This window comes from Neopsephotus bourkii, unplaced genomic scaffold (assembly GCF_033783945.1).
Source record: "Neopsephotus bourkii isolate Nb327-2 ecotype Australia unplaced genomic scaffold, CSIRO-AGI_Nbou_v1 NB_318, whole genome shotgun sequence".
Lineage (NCBI taxonomy): Eukaryota > Metazoa > Chordata > Aves > Psittaciformes > Psittacidae > Neopsephotus > Neopsephotus bourkii.
Window position 1 is genome coordinate 5916228 of NW_026900826.1, and position 25275 is coordinate 5941502.

A 25275-nucleotide genomic window follows, 5' to 3' on the forward strand; every position below is an offset into this window, starting at 1 on the left:
GGATGACCTGTGTACATTTAGAGCAAACTCTGCCTTTCTTTTAAAGCAAGATACAGTTGTTGGGGAGAAAGAAAATACTTCTTGTAAAACATGTCAAATAGTCGGTATGGAGAAACCACTGGAATTTTTCAGACTTGCAAATTAGAGCACACATTGCACAATTTAAAAAAACACATCAAAATGAGCAACCCTCCTCCTCAGAATTTCTCCTGAATTATATTAAGCAGAGCAATGAGACTCCTCATCTCACACCCCAATCTGAACCTTAACCCAGATAAAATTCAAATGACACTTTCCTAATTTTTATTTGAAAGAAAAAATTAAAGATACACAAAAGACCAAATGTGAGCATCTGCTCCTATCCCAGCAGCACGTAATGCTTTAGTAACAATTTAGCATTTTAACTCTCAATACCTTTAACACTTTCACAGACTTTAGCTATAAGCAGAAGCATACTTGTCTGTTATACTCAGGTTTAATTCCTCACTCTTTTGCTTCTGTCTTTCTCATGCACTTGAACAGTGCATGGGACAGGTGAACTCCAGGTTTCAATACCCATGCAGAGCACACACTTGAAGATTCCATTTTTTTTCTGCTTTACATACAGGTCAAGCTCTAGAGTCACTAAGTCCGAATTGTATCTGTGGGTAAACTCCTAGCAAAGCTTGTATTAAGTATGTGCTGACTCAAGTATTAAACACAAATCAGAATGGTAGCTAGTCTAGTGCTAATGGCATCTTTCCACCACTCACACCAGTAGGTTTCCTTTCCTCCTCTCCCATTCCCGTCCAGTTGCTGGATGCTATCTCTCACCAGTGACTTGCAGACCATCCTATTGCCATTTCCACTACATGAAACCAGAAGTTCACCATAATGGGCTTCACCATGGCTAAACCTTGCACCTTTGCATACCCTATCCCAGGGACCCTCTGCACCCAACAGCAGATGCTTGTTTCTATTTGTCGTAACGCTCTGATGTTTCTGTTCTGTTGCTCAGCCTGCCTCTTCTGCTTGTCGTTGTTACTACATGCAAACATCTGGAACTAATGTCAACAGATGTGGCAGTCTAAACTGCTACACATCGAGCTGTGTAACTGTCTGCAAAGCAGTGCTGAAATCTGTAATGCTTTATACTGTAAAGTATTAATTTGGCACTGTTGCATTGTTATTTCTAGCTAAGGCACCATTTTCCTTGTGCTTAATTTGCTGAAAAGAATGTGCTTGTATGTTAGAAGATTTACAAAGTCACTTTATTTATTGATTTTCTACTCAATTATTACCATTTATAATAATTCAATTATAAAAACAAACAAACCCCAAAACAAAACAAATAAATAAACAAAATCAAACCAACCCGAAAAGATAATACGTGGTCTGAACAATTCCACATTTTCCTGATGGGACACGCTTAAAAACTCTCAAGACAAGACAATGCTCTATGATCATATGCCATAAGCATAATAACCTAAAGTTAGAGCCAGTAGAGCATAGCTGGCTAGCTCTAAGTACTCTGGCACTGTTTTACGCTACAGCCCAAGGAATAGAGAAAATGGCATTACACATGCATACGTAGACCAGCCTGGATGTATGTATTTCAAGGGAAGATGACATGAATAGATATTGCTTTGAAATAAATCTTCCATACTTGAACTTCAAACATTACACTCTAAGTAAATATTTCTGAAGATAGGTCATGGTAAGAAGGTAAGAAGCTGCACGTAATTGAAGTAATAGTAACATGAGGTTTTGGCTGTCACAGAGCACTATCTGCTAAAGAGAGGTAGCTTGAACTGGAATGTTTGGTTTATCCAGCATTACTTATAGGGTGGCACACCTTTTAATTTGCAGAAATAGTTCTAGTAAATATGGCCAGACAGAGGAATCATTAAATGCAGGTCATGGTTCTAAAACAAGGAATAAACAGAGCAAGAGTGCAGAGTCAGACCTTAATTCCACCTGTCTCCTGCAAGGAATTTCACTGGATTAACAGTGGCACTCTCCTACAAATATTTATATATTTATTTCTATAACAGAGCCAATATCTACAAGAGTCCTCAGCCTCAACACTTCGCACGGATGATTCAACTCTTTCACAAATACCCTTCAGCTGCGTTCTCTTTTTCAGCTGTACATTCCAGTGCAAGCTGTTGTTAGCCCTGCTGCACTGTTCACATGATGTGAAGAGGCTGATTTTTTAATTCATATAGGTAACAGAGGAGCTGTCACTGCATCTGGGATCGGTACTGCCACTCTGTCCTCCAAGATGATGGGAAGTGCTTAGGACAGCAGGTTGTGTTGGGAATACGCCAGGTCTGTGCTGCATTGTTCCTGGCTAGAGATTTAGGGGGCTTCAATAAACCTTACTGTACCACAAATGAAAGTGGGGCCATAGGGAGAGTGAGGAGGGCTGTCTCCCTACAGGGAAACTGTTTCCCAAACAACTCTAAGTATTTCACTAAGTCCCAGAATAGCCATTTATTGCCTCACTCCTCACTGAATTTACAGTCCAAAGTCAGCCTTCTTAACAAATAAAACCAGCTAGTAGCAGCAATCTGTGCCAGTCTGTGTTACCTCCAGCAACAAAACTCTGCTTTCCCAGTCAGAAGCAATTCTAAATAGCAGTTCTCTATTTCAAAGACCTTCAGCATGCAGCAAGTATGAAGAGCAATTCATATAGCATTCATCACAAATCTAATACACCTAACAGCTCAAAAGAAAAGTTTTCTTTTCAAATTTCACTTTGATTAACTACTCACATTTTGGTTTGCAGCAAGATTTTAACTCTTTGATTAAAAAAAAAGCTATCAGAAATTAAGTCAAAGATCAAGAAGCACACAAAGGAAGGAAGATACTTTCACGCAGGCTGGATTTCAGAGATTTAACTGCAAACCTCACCTTGATGCTACAGGCAATACTTAACTAAATCCCAAGGACAACTGCAGTATCTTATCCCTAAAGGTCTGAAAGAGCCAGAGTCAAAGTTGGCAGGTGAGAAAGTCACCCAGTCAAGTATCATCCTAGCAGTGAAAGTGCCTCAGGGCTGAATTTGGCTTTGAAGTGGAATGTAGAAGAGACTAAGGGGTAATGACCTAAATGGCTCCATTATACACCAAATATAAATGTGTGTTTGTTTGAAGTGGTCTTGAGAAAAATGCATTGAAACAGTGAAAATTTATATTTTCCACTTTTGACTTTTTATTGAATCACTTTGCACTTTTTGCATTTATTTTCAAGAAATCAGAAACATTCTGTGGCCTGTTGCTGGTGCTGAGTCTCACATGCTAGATCATGGAGTATTATTATTTGTGCATCGGTAATGTCTGTTTATACAATTTCTGCATAATTGGAAATATGTGCTGTATGCTGAGTCAAAACATTTTACTGTGATGAAAAGGTATACTGCTGACTTCTGGAGAAGTGAAGGGTAATTGAAATAACCCATTCCTTTTGTGCTGAAAGGCAAGTCATGGGGGGAAGAGGCATCAGGAGTTCAACTCTTTCTTCTCACAAATCCTGTACATTGCTTTTTTTTTCCATCTTTATGTTGCTTAAAAAACCTGTTTCACATTGCCAACTCCCCATGTAGCTTTTTATTCCTATGCAAAAAAAAGAAAAAACCAAACAACAACCACCCCACAGTTCTTAATTCCATCCAAATTTGCATTTTAATTACTCCTGCCTTTTGGAAGGTGAGATGTAGGTGATGCCTTAGGCTTCAGGGGTAATGAATATGCACTCATTACAGGGCAGCATGACTCTGTACCCTCTACTATGTTCTTCAACAGCAAGATTCACTGCAGCTACAGCCCCCACCTATGGATGACTAGAGGCAGTCTTCAGCTAGCAGCTGCAGTTTCATTTCATGCCAGAAGCATCAGGCTGACTTTCTTAAGTAATCTGACTTTTATCCTCACCCCTAAGACAGCAAAAATTGTTTTTTGACTGAACCACCAAGGAGCCTTGAGCTGCCTTTAATACAAAAGTTTAGCATTAACCTTGGCACATGAGGAGAGCATAATTGCAATAGTCCCCCATGTTGACTTAGTGTTACAAAGAATGTAAGGTCACCGTGGTGTTTTCAGTTGGGCTTCTGGTGGGTGAAGTTGAACTACTTGCTGCTCTGGCCTCTCCTCGAGGTTGGCCTCACCATGGGCAGGAATTAAGAAGTCCAGCCCCTTCACTACTCTGCAGAAGTTTCGAGGAGCTCAGATTCATATTGTCACTATGGCTGCCTAAAGCATGGCCACAGCATCAATCTTCTGTCAACTGGCCATTTTAAGAGCGCTTAGCTTATCCTCCAGCCTGTTATCTCAGTACTAACCATAAAAGAATTCAGGCTTTTTCACTTCATACTGTTTAGTGAGCTCAGTGCACGACCATAAAAAAGGAACAGGAAGAAAACGCAAAGCTGAGTGAAGCAAAAATTTATCATAACAGGGTTTTAAAGGATGTGGGGGGATAAAAGCCATTAGGTACTGGTAATTTGGCACTGTGGATCAGAAGATGTTGAGAATGTTTAATGAGCAAGTGTCGAGACAATGAAGTAAGAGCAAATGAACTGATTAACCTGCTGGTTTCAGTAGAATGACATCCAAGCAAACAGAAGTGAAAACTGGTACAGGGACTGCCTTATGTGTCTCTCACTGGCTGTCAGCGCATTAACTCCAGACTACAATTATTAACTTAATAATAACTACAATTATTAATTCAGTCTTGATACAAGGTACCAATCAGGAACCTAGCATTATTGCTGTGACAAGCCATGTCTTAAAATGCTTTTACAAACTCTTCTATTAAGGTTCATACTAACTGAAGCCCAGTTCAAAGAGGGATTACTTTTTCTGTAATTTAGGTGAGATGCAACCACATAAGAATCCAGATTTGAAGTTCATGAATTACAGCTAACAGATTTTAGTTAGGACATTACTTCATGCAAGTCTTCCAGGAAGTGTGTGTTTCTTGGTAGCTGATGCACATCAGTGCATCCCAGTATATAGGCATGCAGGCTGATTTTACTTTTCTTGCTTTTTTTCTGCATAGCCTTTCTAGTGTGGATAATAAATGTGCTAACATCCTTTTGAAAGTCACATTTCCATCTCTTCTTTTATATGTTCTCTTGAACACAGGGTGAGGGAAGGATAATGGGAAAATCTGACACTGTGTTTCCAGAGATGATCTGGAAACTCATAGACTGTTTCCAGTCTGACAGACTGTTTATACAGTAAAGACAGATGGGAACTGGAATAATGGAGACAGTACAATTCCCTTCAAGAACTTCCAGAAATTGTTACCTCTACCTTCAAAAATTGACGAAGGACCATTCTAGTCTTCCTGATGTCAACTACTTTTCCTTCATCAATCACACTGGCATCGAATAATGTGATAAGTTGCCCAGTGGCAATTTGTTATCTGCCCTCAGAGGTCATAACTACAGTTATGAATTAAGTAGCTTCCCACTCACCTCCCACTGCATGACTGAAACCTAACTCTTCACTGCCTGCACTACTTGGCCAGTACTACCTGAACAGCAAGTAACCTAAAGTAGCTGGTATGGGAAAAAACCCACACCAATCCTAACAACATGGTATAATTTCTGGTCATGCTTTCTGGCTAATTTTCCCAGCATCTCAGAATATATTGTTAAGTCCTTTTTCTTTGCTCCTTTATAAAGGAAAGCATTTGTAGTAGGAACTGCCTTGCTCTTTGTGGGTAACACTTTTTCTGTAGGTGTTTACAAAATATTGCACAGTGACAGAAAATGAGGAAGTCCTGTGCAACCCTGATAAAAAAATAGTGTTAATACAGTTTGCTGTAAAGCTTTCAAAACAGCATTCAAAAAACTCTCCTATCCGGAAGGAAACCCTGCAGGATGTCTGTCTCCTTTCCCACCTTTCACCAGCTTTACTTGGGACCACAGAGAAGCACAATTCCTCTAAAATCAGAATCTTTCCTCTAGTGATGGGTGAGAATCCAATAATGACTAAAATGCTGGAAGCCATTTGTTCCAACAAACACCACTACAAAAACCACACCACTATAAACCAAGTTTCTGCATGCAGCAGAGTCCTTAGAGCTGAGGAGCAATGATGGGATTTATGATTCAAACACCAGTGGAACTTTAAATATAGTGCTCCAAGTGGGAGTTATTTTGTTCAAAATCACTCTTTCAGACTCTAAATGCTTAAGGTAACAGAAAGAAACACCAGGAAAACAGCATGGGCCATCTTCTTTTTGTTCTTGTCTTCAGTGTGCAAGCTGCTTTTGAGTCAGTGCTCTCAGGCTACCCTCTGTGTGCTAGTTTTGAGTGAAAGATCACACTGAGGAATAACTCAGCTTTCAGAATAGGTCTGCAGCCTCCTGCAGGCAAACCTGCGACGGCTCTGCCATGTGCCCAGCTGCCTGCAGTGGCAGGCACTGAATCATTCTGCCAGCAGCACAGCTGGATTAAAAGTCTGCTGCTCCCCTCAGCTCTGCTAGTTCAACTCTCAGTGATGGCTCTCTAGCCTGGTTCTGTGATGTGTGTTGACTGAAAGTAGAGTTCCTTTCTGATACTCCTAAAATAGTTCATCTGACTATGATGTGGGCTCAGGGATTCAAAATACATCTCCATGGTATATCATTAGCTCAAGCATCAGCACTCCGCTTTTTAGTACAATCTTCCTGCTACTGAAAAGGGAATTTCTGAAACATCACTAATCTAACACTGGGGCCATTCATGAGTCGAAAGAGATCACAATGAGAGTAGAATGTGAGTTTAACTCAGAATCTAACCATGCAGGAGTACGTGCCATTCAGCTAATGAGGTCTAGACATATTAGCACCTCTGATAGCTGCTGCTGCACAGGTGACTGAAACTTGCAATGACACTTCCTTAGACTGTTAATGAAGCTTAGACTGGTGTTTAGGAGAGGGATTTTGCTTTAAGTTTGGAGAATGCATAGTGCCGACAGTATATATAGTACATTCCATTAGCTTCACACAACCTAGGTGGATACTGATAAAGTATCTCCACAGAATAAGGTCACCAATGTTTTCCTGTGTCTGAAAAGTCCAGAATTATACTCTTTAATTAAACTGCAGCATTAAGATGAGATCAAATTGTCACAGGAGGCAAGGGGGAATGCCTTCAAACAGGAGTTGTTGCAGGCAGAATAATAATGTTCTGCCCTGACAACAGTTTTCTGGTAAAGCTGATAAAACCCCTTTTGTACTGTTCCACTGATGTAAGTGGTGCTACTTGCCTGTTAAGAAGCTACTCAATATGACCTCAATGCACATCATCTGTGCGTAGTCACACTTTCTTTGTTCAATATTTTTCCTCCTACCTGCTTATGTCTGGTGTGTAAGGTTTATTAGTGAGAGGGCTGCTCTTAACAGAAGTGGAACAGGCAAGCCCTACTGTAATCTGCCTTGTCTTTTAAGACTCCTTATTAAAGGAGCCCCAGGGAAAAGTCTGGCAGAAGCATACTCTCAGGAAAGAGTCTGACTGACTGTGGTAATACAAGATAAATTAAATTCATATGAAGACTTCTATTGCAGCAAGTTAGAAGCAAGGATTCCCTTTGCTTTGAATAGTACCTTAACACAACTGGCTACTTCGTAACAGTCAAATATATTTACAGGTGTTGTTTTATCCCTATGGTACTAAGCTGTGGTTGGTTTTTTTCTTCTCCTTCCTCCCAGGATGAAAAGAATCAAGTATTAACAACAAACGTCTGGCTACAAATGGTAAGTTTTGAAATAAAGTAGTCATTTTCCCCCTTTGGTCATTCAGTTTAATGAATTTTAGGAAACTTTAAAGCTTTTGTTCTGTATCTTGCTACATAGTGTACAAAGCTAAGCTGAATGGAAAACTGTAAGGCTGAGATTTAGGTCTTGATGTTTCAGGTATTTCTAAAATCTTGAAGAATTTGAGTCACAACACTAAGTAAGTTACTAAGTCATTTTAGTTGATTTAGGCATGCTAAACTCTTGATTAGCATAAGATAATGGTGTCCCAAAAGTCCCACATACAGTAACTGTAGGTGCAAGTGCCTGATCACTCATTTCAACAATCTCTGCCATCCTACTTGCTTTTCTGTCTGCCTCGATACTGCAAAAGGATTTTAATGTAAACGGCCATGCTGTTCCCATGCTGTTCAAAATGTCTTTTAAACATAGGTTGTCATCAGAAGTTAACTGTGAACATGAAGGGTTTTTTTAATGTTTCTTCTCCAAATTCTGTTATCTCAGTTTCATGACAAAAATGGGTACACGAACATTGGTTTTCTAATGTGCCGCTGGGAAAAAGTTGTACTTTTTCCTGGGTTCCCAGTTTGTTTTGCCCACATAGGGTGTTCATTCTTCAAACAGTAGCTTTATTTTACCTTTTCTTGCAATACTTAGTTGCTATAGTTGCCACAGAATTTCGCATTCTCTCTTATTAACAGTAACTATTGCCACCACTAGATACCACAGCAGAGAACTTTGTCCCCATTAACTCATGGCTGGCATTGCTGGACAGAAGAAGTTTTACTCATGTTTGTAATAAATGGGGCAGAACATTCAAGAACTTTGTGAGAGTATTTTGAATTTCTTTTCTCTGGAAGGTTAACTAGTGAGCGAGCTCCTCCTGAGCAAAGGAGGCTACACAGGTTTATTGAGTTGATTGCTTATCTTTTTGCATTAGTTTAAATTAAGACTTCGAATTAACAAGATGCTTTTCACCATGCTGACTACTGTGGGCTTCTAATGCTTCCACAAAATACTTCTACTGTAAGTCTGTGCTTTACAAAGATGGAGTGGTACAGGCAGCTTTCTCCTTACTACAGCAGCTAGGATGAGCATTCGCCATTGGTTGAATTCCCATCTCTAACACAGAAACTCAACTGTTTGGATTAAGTAAAGGTTTACAGAAGAGTTTTATTATTCAAAATAACCATGTTGCTACCACAGAAACTTTACACCTTTCAGGTTCTTTACCCAGCTCGTTCAGTTTAAAAGTATTCTTTTATAGAGCACCTCTCTTGCACTGTGGTAGGAAACAAATGAAAGAGTATTTTGATGATCTAGAAGGGATAGCATGGCTATTCTATTTATTCACAAAGAAAAGCTAACATGGAAGAAGCATTCACCCCGTGTTATTTTACAGGCTTGTACAGCAAGATTAAAATTGTCAAATATAATATGGTTTTGGCTTTGAGCTACAATGACAACAGTTGCTATGACTTCTCACCAGGAAAACATAAAACAATTCATACTCAAGGAGCTATCAGTTACTTTCCTTCCTTTTTATCCCACAGCATCCTTATCCTTTTGGAGATTGTTTTCCTTTTTCCTCTAAGGAAATTCCTGATTCTTTTATATATTCTGTATTTCTTTTGATTTATTCACTGTAACACATTCTGTATGTGGAGCATGTTAAGACTGCAGTGAACAGATCACTTGATGACTATACAGAATAGGGCTACTCTTCATGGCCTGTGTACACATTTAAAAAAAAAAAGCAATGTGTTTGCATATAACTTTCTAATAATGGGATATTAGACACATCAAAGCATGCTTAAGGCAAACATATGTCATTTTCTTATGCTAAATGGTCTGATTTTTTTTTTCCCCTGAATTTCCCACTTTACTGTCTTTCTTGATCTGTATGTGTCTATAATCAGTGATGCATCCTAAATATAATTTACTTAATTGCCACTGAAATACTTAAGTACAAAAAATATTCTAGGAGAAAGATGAATGTAAGTCTAGTATTTATACATGCAGACTCTTTGATCCTGAGTACTATCTCCATGGCAATACTGTTCAGTATCAAGATCTTAAACTTGATCTAAGTTACAGCAGAAGCCTTGCCCTGTCACACAGATTAATACTAACCCAACTGTCTTGAGTTGTTTGCTAGTTTAATCCACATCAGATGTACTTCAGCTACAGTGGAGATCATAGCTCTATAGTCAAAACAAAATGAGGCAGCTCATGTCCAGCTGGACGGGTAAGCACTCTGTTCACACAGCTAAACCAAGCAACTGTACAATCTGCTTAACACTGTCTGTAATATAGACTTCAATACTAAATTTTCTATCACCCTTTGGACTGTTCTTAAATCAGTGTCACCCTATGCTACTACCTATTGGCCATGGTAACTCCTAAAAGAAGTTAGAACAAGAAATTATTGGCTACATCACTATAAATTATTGCAAGGCAGTTCAGATGGAAATGAAGGGAGGAAGCCAAGCTGCAGCTTTGTGGCAGCTGCCTGCAGCCTGCCAGCCCTGGCCCTGCCACGGCTGCTCACAGCAACTGGTACTGTTAGCTCCTGGAAATGAAAAGGAGCTGCCTAAAGCCAACAAAAGCCCACAGCCTCAAAACTACATATTGTATTTGTTTGCATTGCTGGACTTCGTAAAAAAAGAGTTCTCATGAGGATCTCAGTACTTCTACATTGCACAAAGGATGAAGTGGTAAAACATACAGTGATATTCATGTACCAGGAAGCTCATGTGACACAATTCACTACAAATGGATGTAAAATTCAAAAAAGAAGAATTTGAGAAGTTGTTAATCAGCTTACAGAAACTGTATATAGACAAGCATGGGCAATACACATGGTTTAATTAGAGAACTGTGAATGGAGCAGGCAGTGAAAACAAAAATCTATGAACAAAGCCAAACAGATATTCTGGTTTAAGATTTATGTAAAAAAACTGTTATTTGCAAAGGGAAAAAACAACACACAGCTCAGATAATTTGTCCAGGTGAAAAAGTGCTACAAATTCATAGCAAAAAATGAATGAGAAAAACATGGAAGCACAGACCAAGAAATTGTGTGGCAAAAGCTAGACAAAAGATTTGTGCTAAATGCTCCTAGATGGGTTGCATGCATCAAAACAGTCATTTATGAACACTTTTAGAGGTACAAGAATGAATTTGAATACCTGCAGTGTGAGGGTAACAGGAGACTTTGGTGTGTCATACTGAAACTTCCCTGTGACAATAACGCAAGAAATTATAGAGAATGATCAATAATATTACCTCCATAATACCCATTAGGATTATTTTCTGAGCCTAAAATCTGTCAAAGATTTTGACAAGGGCCACTGGACCATTGAAGAGCTAAGTACTGTACATTTACTCACCCGTTTCAAAGTTTACCTTTAAAAGACTAACATTTGGAATTGCAACAGCATAGCAAATCTGGAGAATTTTACACTGTAAGTTATGTGATACCTACAGCTATATGAAGTTAATGTAAATAACATAATATTAAAACAGAGGCACAATATAATGAAGTATCGTATAAGGAAAAATAGATTTTGTGGGAAAAAAAAGAACTTTTTTTCTTATTTATACCTTTTGCACACAACAGTAGCCATCCTTGTATCCTGACAAATTATCTGCTCAGTAAGGGGTGAAGTGCAACCTCAATTTGAGAAAAACACAGTAGTTAATGCTAGTATTTCTCAGGATAATACGAGTTTGGGGCAGTGCTTCTGTTTCTGACTGTGCAGGACCATATGACCATATCTGAGATTCAGCAATGCCAAACACAGACTAAACACCTGTTGGTTTGACTATGACAGACTCCCTGCCTATACTGGTAGTCAAGGACAAGTTTCAAGGTTGAAAGGAGCATGGAAAGAGGAGATGCCTCCAGTGCAGTAGGTGCCAGCCAAGAAGGAACTTTGTGAGACAGTGCAGTGCTGCTGAGCATCTGCTTCAGAGGTTGCCTAACTTCAGACCACAAGAGCTAAGACCTTTTCTGTTAGTTTTGACTGTTCTGCTATTGCAGCTGTTTTCCCTGTCAGCAGTGACTGTTGGCTGCTCTACCGCGTGTCTATAATCAGGTTATTACAACCCGAGGATTTCCAACCACAAAAAATAAAGTTTTCTATGAAGATAAACATAATTAATGTATGAGTTATAAGAGAAAATCTGTTCTATCCCATGCGCTGGAGGCAGAATGAACAACAAAACACAAGCACCCAAATCTTTTATAGTCTGTATGTGCACTGCAGTATGAATCGAACATGAGGCTTTTGTGCTTTCCACTGAGCTCTCGATGGTCTGATTCACCCTTTCCAAAAATCTCACTGCCTGAAGCTATTAGTATCTCTTTAACAAAAGACCACCTATTGTTTCAGGCTATCCAGTCCCTAGAGAACTACAGTAAACCAGTGGATGAGGTGACCTAACTTATTTTTTCTGTGCATGTCTTAGTACTGGACAGATCATTATCTACAATGGAACGTGTCTGAATACCCAGGAGTGAAGAATGTCCGTTTTTCTGATGGACTGATTTGGAAGCCAGATATTCTTCTCTATAACAGGTACACGTACTTTTTTCATATTGGGACGGACAGAAGATCAGATAATTACAGAATCGCAGAACAGCCCAGGCTGGCAGGGACCTCAAAAGATAACTGATCCAAACTATCATGGGAAAAGGAGCCTAGCACCGTCCAGTTGCAAAGATAAGGCAACACGAATGACATAACCATCTCTTCAAAATGCCTAGGTTTGGAACACTTTTCAAAAAACCTGGAAAGTTTTGGAATACCGCAAATAAGTGTCTGCATATACCTGTAAACAACGACATCCTCCCTACCACCCGTTCTGGTTGGGTTTCGTGAGGTTAAATGCTCCATCCCTGACAGTGCTCAAGACTGGGCTGGACAGAGCCTTAGGCAACATGGTCTACTGTGAGGTGTCCCTGCCCACGGCAGGTCTTAAGGTCCTTTCCAACCCTAACACACGGATTCTATGATTAGAAAACTAAACTTTCCTGGCTGTGTTCAATGGTACATGTAGTGATAATTTCCTCTTAAATACTTTGGTCTAAATGTTTACTGGTGAATTCAAATCTGACTTTTGACTCTTGTCTGGTTTTAGGCTGGGCTCCACTAGAGGCAGCATGGGTAAATGCCAAAAAGTTATGTTCACATTTTTCCATGCCCAGTTTTGTGTCAGTCTTTCTTTCTGCTACAAAAATAGCTGGGATATTTACTGCTCTCCTCTTCAAACTGTCTGTTCTGAGTTGGGCTCATTTCAGACAGACTGCCATCAATCCAACGCAGACTGTTTGGTTGACACTGAGAAATTCTTTGCTGCACCATTATATGGTAGTTCCCATTGTGGAATTTGTTTGGTTTAAAAAGATAAAGCACTGACACCTATCTACTCTTTTAACAGCTTGCCTTTTTCTGCAGTTGTGGGCCTGTGTGCTGTTCCTCAGGTATCAGAAAGACCTTGCATCTGCTTTGTACATGTTGCACTGCCTATTTTTGTATTAGTGAGGGTAAATTGTTATTTTTTGCCCATGCAGATGACAAGAACCTTTTGGCTTTTTTCATCTGTTTCTCTGCCATATGTCTACAAATGACATCACTGCTGTGTTTATCAACCCGATTCCCCCTCCCCACTTCAGGAGCTTTTTGTTGCAGCAAGACCTAGAGAATAGCTGTACCCAATATGTCAGCTGCAGTTACACTCCCTTTTGCCAGTATCATGATCAATGTCACTGTCACAGGTGCAGTTGAATTGTAATAATGTGGTAATAGCACCCAGAGGACTTCTCTCTAGGGCCTACATTACTGCTTTGCTTACAGCATGCTGCAGTGCTTCTCTCAAAGGTACAGTTAATACTAAACAATTTGAGGTAGTCTTCACTAGCGATCACCATACTTACTACTTACGGTAACTGTCTGTAAAGACTAATCCTTGTTCCTGTTTAAGCATGGTGATTAGCACTCAATCTCCATGCACCAGCCTAGAAGCCCTTTTAAATGCTCTGTACACGAAGTGCAGCAGCATGCAACCTGGACAACTATCTTTGTAATAGTAATCTTGCTTAATGTATTTTTCCATGCAAAATTGTTCCCTTGAGCATTTATTCCTAGCTACCTTGACTCCATAAATGGCAGTATTATTGGGAGAATCCAACAATTCAGGCATTCATTTCCTATCTCCTGCTGAATTACATACAGTGTATGCCATAAAATTGGTACTGTACAACAGCATTCCAAAATAATGAATTATGACAATATTCTTCCTCACATATATCACATACCTGAGACTTTCAGTATATCTGAGGATTTATGCTTCAATATTTAAGTATAACCAAAATGAAATGAGTAATATTAATACATGTGCTAACTGTAGCCGAAGCACATTACAGAATGAGAGGGATAGCTTAACATAAAACACCAGTTTTCTTTTAATACAGGTTTTTGACTCTTGGGATTATTAACTATGGCATGGTTATGAAGTGATTATTCTACAGTGTTTCTATTTCAAACATATATTTAATCCAGAATCTTATTCAGAAATTAGTCAGGGAGCAAGGCTATTTAAAACAAGTTCTTATTCCTGTATGAAATAGCATTGTGACTGTTATGACATTCTTTTATAGTGACATTGTGTTTTGAGATAGATACTTTCAATTTCTATGCACTTCACTAGGGACATGCATCTGCTGTTACAAAGGTATTAATGAGCTATAAATTCACATTTTATTTTAATGAACGGATGTTTCACTATGTTTTAAATCCTTACACATCATGCTGCAGCCGAGTACACAGAAACCTGTGGCAGCTTTATTAAATTTTACATCCAGTCTATAATGTAGAGAGCAGGGCCAGTTCATCTGTAGTTTTTCTGAGGCAAAAAAAATCTTGGTCTATGCACAAATTCCAGGACTGCGTTAGTGTCATGTACGGACTCTCTCCCATTTTGTTAATTTTACTAGACTTATTAAATAAGTGCACATTTGTGGAGGCATTATTTTCCAAATATTAAGGCCACATAGTGGTTAGTATCACAGTATCACAGTATGTTAGAGATTGGAAGGGACCTCAAAAGATCATCTAGTCCAATCCCCCTGCCGGAGCAGGAACACCTAGATAAGGTTACACAGGAACGTGTCCAGGCGGGTTTTGAATGTCTCCAAAGAAGGAGATTCCACAACCTCCCTGGGCAGCCTGTTCCAGTGTTCCGTCACCCTCACTGAGAAGAAGTTTCTTCTCAGGTTTAAGTGGAACCTCTTGTGCTCCAATTTGTACCCATTACCCCTTGTCCTTTCATTGTTTGCCACTGAGAAGAGCCTGGCTCCATCCTCGTGACACTCCCCCTTTATATATTTATATACACTAATAAGGTCACCCCTTAATCTCCTCTTCTCCAAACTATAGAGACCCAGCTCCCTCAGTCTTTCCTCATAAGGGAGATGCTCCACTCCCTTAATCATCTTAGTTGCCCTGCGCTGGACTCTCTCCAGCAGGTCCCTGTCCTTCTTAAACTGAGGGGCCCAGAACTGGACACAGTACTTCACAGAATAACAAAAATTCTACTTTGTCATCTCAATGTACTGCAGGCAATATGTGTTTTCAAGCAGTTATACCCTGAAGAAGAGATGTAGCAGAAATGGTTTTCTATCATTACATTCGAGTCCAAAGTTTCATCAAGCAAAGGCTTAGCTACTTGGTGCGTTCCTAATTGAAGCACTGCACTTCAAAACCAATTAGAAGCACAGTGTAGAAAAACACATATGCTCCTTTTTCAGAAAGAAGAATTTCATATTTGAGTCTGTGTACCTCTTGATGTTCTTTAAAGAATGTCTTAGAAAAAGCACAGTCACATGGAAATGAATCCTAGTTTCTTGATCACTTGTGCACATGCACGCATGCACACCTGTGTGAATACATGCATTTGTATGGTCTTTCTTGCTGCCCCTTTTCCCAATATCCTCTGAATCCATGTCTGCCAAATTTAGCAGTGCAATTGGTAGAGATCTTCGCAGTAACAGTTTCTTACAAATGTCATGAAAACAGACAACCAAAACGAGGAGGGAGAACAATTAGTGCTCAGAGTGGAAGAGAAGCTGCAACATGAACTCAGAGAACCCAGCCATGAGCTGTGAAGCTAAAGGAGAGTGGCCTGCCTTGAATCAAATTGTCTTTTCCCCTCAATATGCTAGAATCCATTTGTGCTACATACATGATATTTAGACTTTTCTGCTTGTCTTCAGAGTTCAAATTAAATAGTTGTAAGCTTTTCAACACTGTGGGACTTCTGCTCACCACAGTAAAAAGTGCAACTCCAGATGAGCAAGTAACTTATTTGCATTTAGTTTTTTTCTTGTCTGCATATATCACAGACATGCCCAGATACTTTTTAAAGTTAATTTCTTCAAATACATAAGGAATAAATCAAATGCAAAGTGACAATGACTAAAATAATGATTGCTTTATATGAAAGATACAAAATTTGCACCAGAATAGCTCAAATATTAAAGTTCTCTTTAAAAAAAAAAGACTATTTCAATAAGGGTTTTCCTGCTGGAAAAAACATGCCAGTTATTATTCTACTTGATTTTCTGCTAGAAATAGGATTATTTCACTTTCTCCCCCTCTCAGATTCTTACTGCGTTTTTCTGGTGATGTTTTAGGTGATCAGAAAATCATGAGATACAGAACCGCTAGTAGGCAAACAGGCTATCAGAATCTTGTCATGTTCAAATCAGCCTAGAGACAACACAGGTTTTTGGGTCAACAGAAGCACAGACATTGAGGCTCGCGCAACCTCCTTTGCCCTGCCCAAGAGCAGTTGGCACGGTATTTGCCCTGTGTGCCAACCAGTCCCCACAAAGTGACTGTTTGGAAACTACAAACAGTACAACAAAATACAGTAGCCTGTTTTCTATTTCACTTCTCCACTGCACAAATGAAAGCCCAAGAAGGGAGCCCACGTCCATGATCAGGCATGAACTCAACACAGCTGTCCCTGAAATAATTTTGAGATGCTATGATCATTCACTGCTAGAACCTTCCCAATACGTTCTGTGCAATTTAACGTAGGCACCAATTTCAATAACTCTGACAATTTCTTGAATATCTAGGTCCCAAACTTTCAAAGATGTGCAGATCAGAATCTGTAATACCTTACCATAAAGACCTGCTGTAGTAAATCGGAACTGTGAAAGAGGGCACCATACTATCCGAGTATACATCCACTGCAATGCTGAGAAAACATGTTTCATAGAGTGATTTAATTCAGCAAACTTACTCAACTTTATTTCATCATCTAAACATTGAAAAATGGGGTGTTTCCCATCTAGAAGTTCTTAACATTTTAGTGCCTAGTAAATTCCTGTGTCGTATTGTCAGCTGTAGCTCTGATGCTCCCTGGCAGGAGCTGCCAATTCATAATTTGAAGCACTCTGCAAGTAACATGATTCTTTCCTAGAGACTTCAAAAAGGCACACTGCGCCAGTCCTGGCCAGCACTATTACATGACACCTCTAATGTGGTTTCTTTTATTGCTGAACCCAGTTTGTGGGTTCTGAAACAGACAATGAAGGCTGAAGCTGCATTAAACTGTCTTAGGCATGCCACGTAGTAATAGTGTTCACACATGCAAAGGGGTAGGATGAGACACTGTAGTATCCATGTAGTCATTAATTGCTTTTCATATAGACAGCAAAAACAGAGTTTTCTCTATATAGGTGCTTGGGAAGTATTTAAAAAGCACTTACTTTCCAATGGAAATCAGTAAGAACCCAGGCACTGTAATGAATGTAGTGGGATAGGTAAGCAGCAATGAGGTGGCTTACCTTCACTTGCAGTTGTTTGTCAGGTGCAAATCTAATATTATCAGTATCTGAGGTCACAAAAGTCTGGTGTCAGGAGAAAAGCTGTCAAGTTATGGGGGTGAAATAATCCTTCTATGAAGAATGGATTTGTCTCAGATAGTCTTCAGCCACTCAAAGAACTTATAACCCATTTTATTTCTTCCCTGTTCTAGTGCTGATGAAAGATTTGATGCTACGTTTCACACTAATGTTTTAGTCAATTCTTCAGGACATTGCCAATATCTGCCACCAGGTAGGCTCTTTCCATGTCATAAATTTTGGTAACTTCGTATGTATGGTGTGGTTTCAAATGTCACATTAATTCTCTGGTATTTATCTAGCTAGCATCATCTGATCTAGTTAAGCCTAGATGCATTATGAATTAAATGGTTAATACCTTTGTATGAAAAACACCATAAAAAGTACATGTTTATTTTAAATCTGTGAATTCTTCTGTCATAATGCACTATTTCAGAAGTGTGGAAGTATGAAAGAAGATAAAAAATAAAAGCCCTCAATATTAAAAGACATTGTTTCTTAAAGGCATGGTAATGCTTCTTACTAAAAAATCATTTCATTAATTTAGCTGGCTCTTTTAGTAACATGTTAACTTTACAGTAAGATGCTCAGTAACATCTTGGATGCGTCTTCTATTTGAAGTGATCTGCTGGGTGCTTCATCAATACACTGTTAGTCTGAAAAGAGTGTGTTTGATATTTACTTGATATCAGCAGTGGAGTACTGTTTCTATTCCTAAACTCAACTGGCATAATTAGAATTAACTTATCCTAGAATCTGAATTTTAGAAACTACAGCAATAACGCTGCGTGCTTTCCAGACAAAGTAGTTTTTTCTATTTAAGATCCCCAGAGGATTTCAGGCAGTTGCCTGTTGTTATTTCGATTTAAGATCTTCCTTTTGGTGGGGTTTTTCAACTCAATTATGAAAGCTGCCAAATGTCAGGGCCTGACTCAACAAGTGAAAAAAAAAGAAGCTAGCTTTCCTCAATAAATCAAGATCATGTATACCTAACAAGATAGCAAAACATTTTTTAGGATTTATTTTATTCATTAAAAGAAATAGGAGAAACAGATTGAATATTCTGCTTCATTTCTTCCTGAAATACAGTATCTAGAAATCTGAGCTTTTCTCTAAATATTGTCCTACCATGTGCTAAATGAAAATGTAGTTAAAAAAAAATAGTTTATAACATCAACATGTTAATGGTTCTTTTCCTTTTCTGTGACTAACTTTTGCTATTCATATGTCAAGGCATAACTGAGATTAAGTATGCTTTACAAGTGAAAAACACAGGGTGAAACGTAGAACAAGGTCTGGTTACAAAATTTACATGAAATTATGTGGAACAAGCTCTTAAATTAAGTGTTCTTGTTTAAAATCCAATCTAGGCATATTTAAAAGCTCATGCTACATAGATGTGCGCTGGTTTCCTTTTGATGTTCAGAAGTGTAACCTGAAGTTTGGATCCTGGACTTATGGAGGCTGGTCCTTGGACTTACAAATGCAAGAAGCAGATATATCTGGTTATATTTCAAATGGAGAGTGGGATTTAGTAGGTAAGCTCTTGATTTCTTATTTAGCCTGTGAAACTGCAGCCTTATCTCCACTGCTGAAATTAATTAAATAGATTGGGAAATGAAGACAGAAATTAAATTAATAACTTATTCAGCTAGTAACATTTGACACTGAGAACAGGTGTAAGATGAAAATCAACATTAAAAAAGTAGAGGATGAAACTGTCACTTGAATTCAGTATCTTTTATCCAATTTTCTTTTATTACCTGACACAAACTATTTGATTGGGAATTAATCTTAAAGCAGTATTACCTATAGTGAAATTTAGCATTTAGAAAAAACGTATATCCATTTTAAAAACAATCGCTACATAATATACAGTTTATTCACATTAATTTATATTTTTCTTCCTCTTCCCTCCTACACAGGAGTTCCTGGGAAAAGAACTGAGAGTTTTTATGAATGCTGTAAAGAACCATACCCAGATGTAACATTCACAGTAACTATGAGACGTAGGACTCTCTATTATGGACTCAATCTTCTTATTCCTTGTGTACTGATATCAGCACTTGCTTTGTTAGTTTTTCTGCTTCCAGCAGACTCAGGAGAAAAGATCTCACTAGGTAAATCCTTAACAGGATATTGTAAATATGACCAAACCAAAAGAAGTTGCCCTTTTGAAAGTTTTTTAAATACTCTTAGTAGGCAAGGGAAAATACCTTGTGTGCCGTATTCTGGCTACAGAGCCATTTTTACTGTTGGTGAAGCTGTGTGATGCTTAACCCTTACTCTCAGCTTAGGGTACACTGAAGTTATGAAATGGGGAAACATGACTACCTGCTGCAGTTTCTGACTACCTTTCTTAAGAAGCAGGGTTTCATTTTTTTTTTGACATTTATTTACTGAAGAAAACCCCAACAATCACTGAGAAAAGCTCAAGTTTACAAATATGCATTTGTCCACTTTAGCAGAGAATTATTAATATTTCCTTTTAATAGTGAGTTGTATTAAGAGCCTAAGTTGCCTTCTCAGAAAGACTGATTCTAACTGCTACTATTATAACTGTGATAGTGAATTTAAACTGAACCATCGGTTTGTGAATCACATATGATGACTTTAAGTACTTGATCCTTAAGATGGAAGTTCGTGCCTCTTTTTTGCCTCATACAAACCTGGAAATGCACTGGCTTTGCCTAAGCGGATGTAACTGTTAAAAGGTAGAAACAAAATTGACCTTTGTCCAGAATGTGGTTTAACTGAGTAGAGGCTCCCTAATCAAGTCCTTCCCCATATTTTAAGATTAATTATTTATTCCTAAATCCTTTTCCAACTGACAATGAATGGCTCCTTATTAATTACAACTAGTCCTGAGAAAAGAGTGAAGTCTTATTCCAGAAGAGGGGAACTCATCACCGGGCAACAGAAGTCAAATTCCAAAAATCAACAGAAAGGACTGCTTGGGAATAGCCAAGTGCAGAATCCAACAGCTAATATCAAAAGAGATCAAAGTCTGTCCAAGACAGCAAATCTTTCAGGAAGATGATGTATTGCACCACCACCTGTAGCTTCTACGCCAATTAATCAGGTGTCATATGTTCAAGTACTCAAAATCACACCATGTTTCTAAAACAAGCAAGCAGCAAGAATTACTTTGATTTACCTCAGCTAATTAACAAATTGTGATAAAAGCTGAACAGTTACAAGGATCTAAAAATATGTACATCTCTGCAAGCACCAGTACTAGTTTGACAGTACTGCTACCCTGAACTTGAGGTAGTATAAGAAAGGACAGGAGTACCACTAACATGATGGTCCAAAGGTAACAGTGGGAATGCATCTTGCAAAGGGCACTCCTTTAGATTCATTTGCTGCTTCTTACAGCTTTGTGATTACAGGCTACCAATCTAATGTTATGTCATGTTTCTCTTTCAGGTATAACAGTTTTATTGTCTCTCACTGTCTTCATGTTACTTGTGGCTGAAATTATGCCAGCAACATCTGATTCTGTGCCCTTAATCGGTAAGCTCACTACTGCTTTTATTCACTTTCATATCTTTGTCAAATGAGGTGCAGTGACTTTGCATGAAGGCCAGCAATAAGGCAAATAACTACCTGTATAATGGCCTACTGCAACTGAATTAGAGAAATGTGGCCAGCTCATAAGATGCCATTGTGGGTGTGATCCCCTACAGAATGTCCATGCTCTCTCCTCTGAACAAAACAGAGAACCTATGTGTCTTGTAGGAAAGCATAAGCGAATTGGTTTTCTCTAGAAGTTGTTGCAGTTTTGACACCATTGGTCAGACATTAGGAATACAGAGCTAACCATGGGTAAATCTTCCCACTGTAATTGCTCAAACAGAACGAGAAACTTCTCAAAAGAAGTACTAGCCAGTCTCTACAATGCTGGTGAAAGAAAATTAGAGGACAGTTTTTTTCAAGGTTGCTCAGAAAAGGCAGGTGCTTAGTTCCACAGAGCCAGTACTGCAAGCTGGCTATCCTCTCAAAATAATGGCTGTCCTTTCTAGTTTTGAGAAATCTCTCATAAGTAGCCGAAGTAGCACGTGTATCATTACACTAGAAAAAGAACACTATGTATGCATGTATATAAACATCCCTTATTGCTACAAAGCAATATCAGCTGAAGTATATGGCTGTAATTATCTGTTTATTTTGCAGCTCAGTATTTTGCCAGCACTATGATTATTGTTGGTCTTTCTGTTATTGTCACCGTTGTTGTTCTACAATACCATCATCATGATCCAGATGGGGGGAAAATGCCAAAATGGGTAAGGTTTGATTTTCATTCATTATAGAATCATAGAATAGTTTGGAGATGGGTTGGAGAGGACCTTAAGATCATCTAGTTCCAGACCCCCTGCCATGGGCAGGGACACCTCACACACAGGTTCCTGTAGGCTCTGTCCAACCTGGCCTTGAACACTGACAGGGATGGAGCATTTACCACTTCTTTGGGCAATCTGTTCCAGTGCCTCACTACCTTCACAGTAAAGAACTTTTTCCTTATTAACTAACCTGAACTATTCCTGTTTAAGTTTAAACCCATTCCCCCTTGTCCTATCGCTACAGTCCCTGATGAAGAGTCCCTCTCCAAGATCCTTGTAGGCCACCTTCAGATATGGAAGGCTGCTATGAGGTCTCCACGCAGCCTACTCCAGGCTGAACAGCCCCAACTTTCTCAGCCTGTCTTCATACAGGAGGTGCTCCAGTCCCCTTATCATCATCATGGCCCTCCTCTGGACTTGCTCCAACAGTTCCATGTCCTTCTTATGTTGAGGACACCAGAACTGTACACAGTACTGCAAGTGGGGTCGCAGGAGAACAACTGCACAAATGTCCTGATCGAATAAGCAATATAGCAGCTTGTGTCCCATGTTTGATTCTTACTTTAAAAAACATATAAATGCTTCCTAAATGTTTTGTTTTGAAAAGTAGTTTTACCAGAAATGAGATGTCCTGATATGTTTTGCGTGGTTGGCTTCTTACAGTGCGTGTGTGTTAGAGAATGAATATACCTCAACTTGCTTATACATTCAGAATCTCTCTCATAACAGCTAGAAGCAACTCAGGATTTTGCTAAAAACTAAATATGTAAATGAAGGTGCTTTTCAAATAAGCTGCAAATATCAAAAGTAAAACAAGTAGAAGGAAAGAGGAAGGTACTGATGGATAATTTAAATGCATGAAATACACCATCCTCAAGATGCAATTGCGCAGCTGCTTTGTATTTAGCTGCTGTATGTCCAAAAACATCATCAGCCTAAAAAGCACTTGTTAAAGATGGCTGTTAAAGCAGAACTGAAGCTTGCTCTGAAAATCCTCATCTTTATATCTCTGGTCAAGAACATCAGTAAAGTCTTTTTCTGTGCATTATGATTCTTTTTATAATGTACTTCTATGAATGATTGTTTTCACAAAGAACATTATGCTGATACTAGATTACTAAATACTGATGCGCATCATTAGCTAACTGTCCACTTTTCCTGACTTCACCCAGCTCATGGCAGCATTAGGCATCACTGCAAATGGAAAGACCTTTCTCTTTTTTTCTGTCTAGAACAATGAGGTATTATTGCATACAGTAGTGCCCTGCAGACAAGAGATAATGAGATATTCCCTGACCTGTTCTGGGTAGTGACTTTAAAATAAATTTCAATTAAGAGAATCGATGGTGTATATCTTCATATGTATGTTTGATGACCTAAAAGGGACAAATGTTTAGTACTGAGCCAAACATCCTGAGAGAGCAGAGTACTTGAGGTTGAGGAGGGAGCTTTAGTGTTGAGAAGCTGAAGATCATTAAACATTATTTGGATACCAGTGGATTTTGGATCAAGCTCTCAGCTAACGAATATTATCCTTCTTGGTGAAGCTAGACAGTGTAAATAGAGTAAGAGGACAGGATCTGTCTCTGGTTGGGATGCTTGCCTGGATATATTATCAAGTCTGAGTGGCAATCCATAGTCGGAATAAATGGACCAAATTTAATATTAATTACAGTGAAGGATTTGCACATTATATGAAACAATAGTATTTCATTAGTGCTCTGGAAAAGAAACAGTGGAATGAGCTCTTAAAATCTGATTGAAATAAATAACAGAAGCTTGCATCTGAACTGGAACAGTCTCTGGCTTGTCTGCACTTTCTGTAAGGCTGGATTAAGGCAATTTGAAAACAGTAAAATGATACACATTGATTAAATTTACAGAATACTTTTTTTTTTTAAAGTAATTTTTCGATCTTTATGATAGCTACAGATCTGTTTTCTAGAATCTGTAATCACCTGTCGTGAAAACAATGTGAGAAGAGACTCATTGTAAAGCTTGGTGGCTTGGCCCAGTCCATTTTAGCATCTGTTTTAACAGCCCCCTCCAAACAGTAATGTCATGTGAATTTTATATTAGAGCATAAATACAAGTGAAAGAGTTGTAATTTATTGACCACAGTCTAAAGCAGTACTATTAAGACTATTATAAAGTAACTGTTCTTCAGTAAGTGGGTTTTCTTTTAGTTCATGGTTTCTAGTAAAGGTGGAAAAGGCCATCATGTTCCTACTTAAGTGTAAGGAGAACTCAACACTACAGAGACTCCCATCTTTAGCGAAAAGTTAGCCTGAGACAATCAATAGCACTACTAGAATTAAGAAAGCAGCCTCCATGGTGGGCAAATTAATCAGCTGGAAAAGTCTGGTGCTATTTTCTAGAACTCCTGCACAGACTAAGCAGAGACCGTGGACCAACCAGTCACCCAGGCTGCAAAAATACCAATAGTGCACAAGGACAGTGGCTATATGAAGAGATGCTTATTCTCAACAATTTTCTTTCAGACAAGAATCATCCTTCTCAATTGGTGTGCTTGGTTTCTGAGGATGAAAAGACCAGGGGAAGACAAAGTGCGTCCTGCCTGTCAACATAATCAGCGCCGAGGCAGCCTATCAAGTGTGGAGATGAACACTCTGAGTGCCCAGCAATCCAGTAATGGGAATATGCTATACATTGGGTTCAGGGGGCTGGAAGGGGTTCACTGCACACCTACCACTGATTCAGGGGTGATCTGTGGGAGGATGACCTGCTCACCAACAGATGAAGAAAACCTGCTGCACAGTGGCCATCCCTCTGAAGGTGACCCAGATTTGGCTAAGATCTTGGAAGAGGTCAGGTACATTGCAAACCGATTCAGAGACCAGGATGAAGAGGAAGCCATTTGTAGTGAATGGAAGTTTGCAGCCTCTGTAGTGGATCGGCTCTGCTTGATGGCTTTTTCAGTCTTCACAATCATTTGTACAATTGGTATTTTAATGTCAGCACCAAACTTTGTGGAGGCTGTGTCTAAAGATTTTGCTTAACTCCTAACTACAATCTGATTCTCTGAAGTATGATATGTAGCAAATAAGAGTGGGGTTTTCTCTTTGCTTGCTTGTTTTTGAGTATACTGCTTCTCATTCTACGCTTTCTTTTACGGCCCCCCCCACCAAGGATTTCTCCCTGGGCTGCCCTTGCACAGCTCCTCTGACCACTCTTCTGTGGGACCGATGCAGTATCTGGAAGTCCCTTCAGAAGGACATGGTTTTTGCTCTACCATCTTTTACATATTTTTGAACTGGCTGTTAC

At 39.0% G+C, this 25275-nt stretch overlaps 1 protein-coding gene across 2 annotated transcripts in view; it reads left to right on the top strand.

Annotated features, from left to right (window-relative positions):
- Positions 1 to 25075, top strand: part of CHRFAM7A (CHRNA7 (exons 5-10) and FAM7A (exons A-E) fusion) — a 38749-nt gene extending 13674 nt beyond the window's left edge. Inside the window, exons 1-9 of one of the 2 annotated variants that reach the window (XM_061347519.1) lie at positions 5197 to 5962; positions 7684 to 7728; positions 12202 to 12311; positions 17782 to 17861; positions 19018 to 19185; positions 19573 to 19767; positions 21077 to 21163; positions 21824 to 21933; positions 24492 to 25075. In XM_061347519.1, coding sequence (XP_061203503.1) covers positions 7726 to 7728; positions 12202 to 12311; positions 17782 to 17861; positions 19018 to 19185; positions 19573 to 19767; positions 21077 to 21163; positions 21824 to 21933; positions 24492 to 25010 — 1272 coding nt within the window. In that variant the 5' untranslated portion in view covers positions 5197 to 5962; positions 7684 to 7725 and the 3' untranslated portion in view covers positions 25011 to 25075. Of the gene's footprint in view, positions 1 to 5196; positions 5963 to 7683; positions 7729 to 12201; positions 12312 to 17781; positions 17862 to 19017; positions 19186 to 19572; positions 19768 to 21076; positions 21164 to 21823; positions 21934 to 24491 lie in introns of those variants that run through there. The other variant, XM_061347518.1, reaches the window with a different exon arrangement.
- Positions 25076 to 25275: the final 200 nt, after the last annotated feature.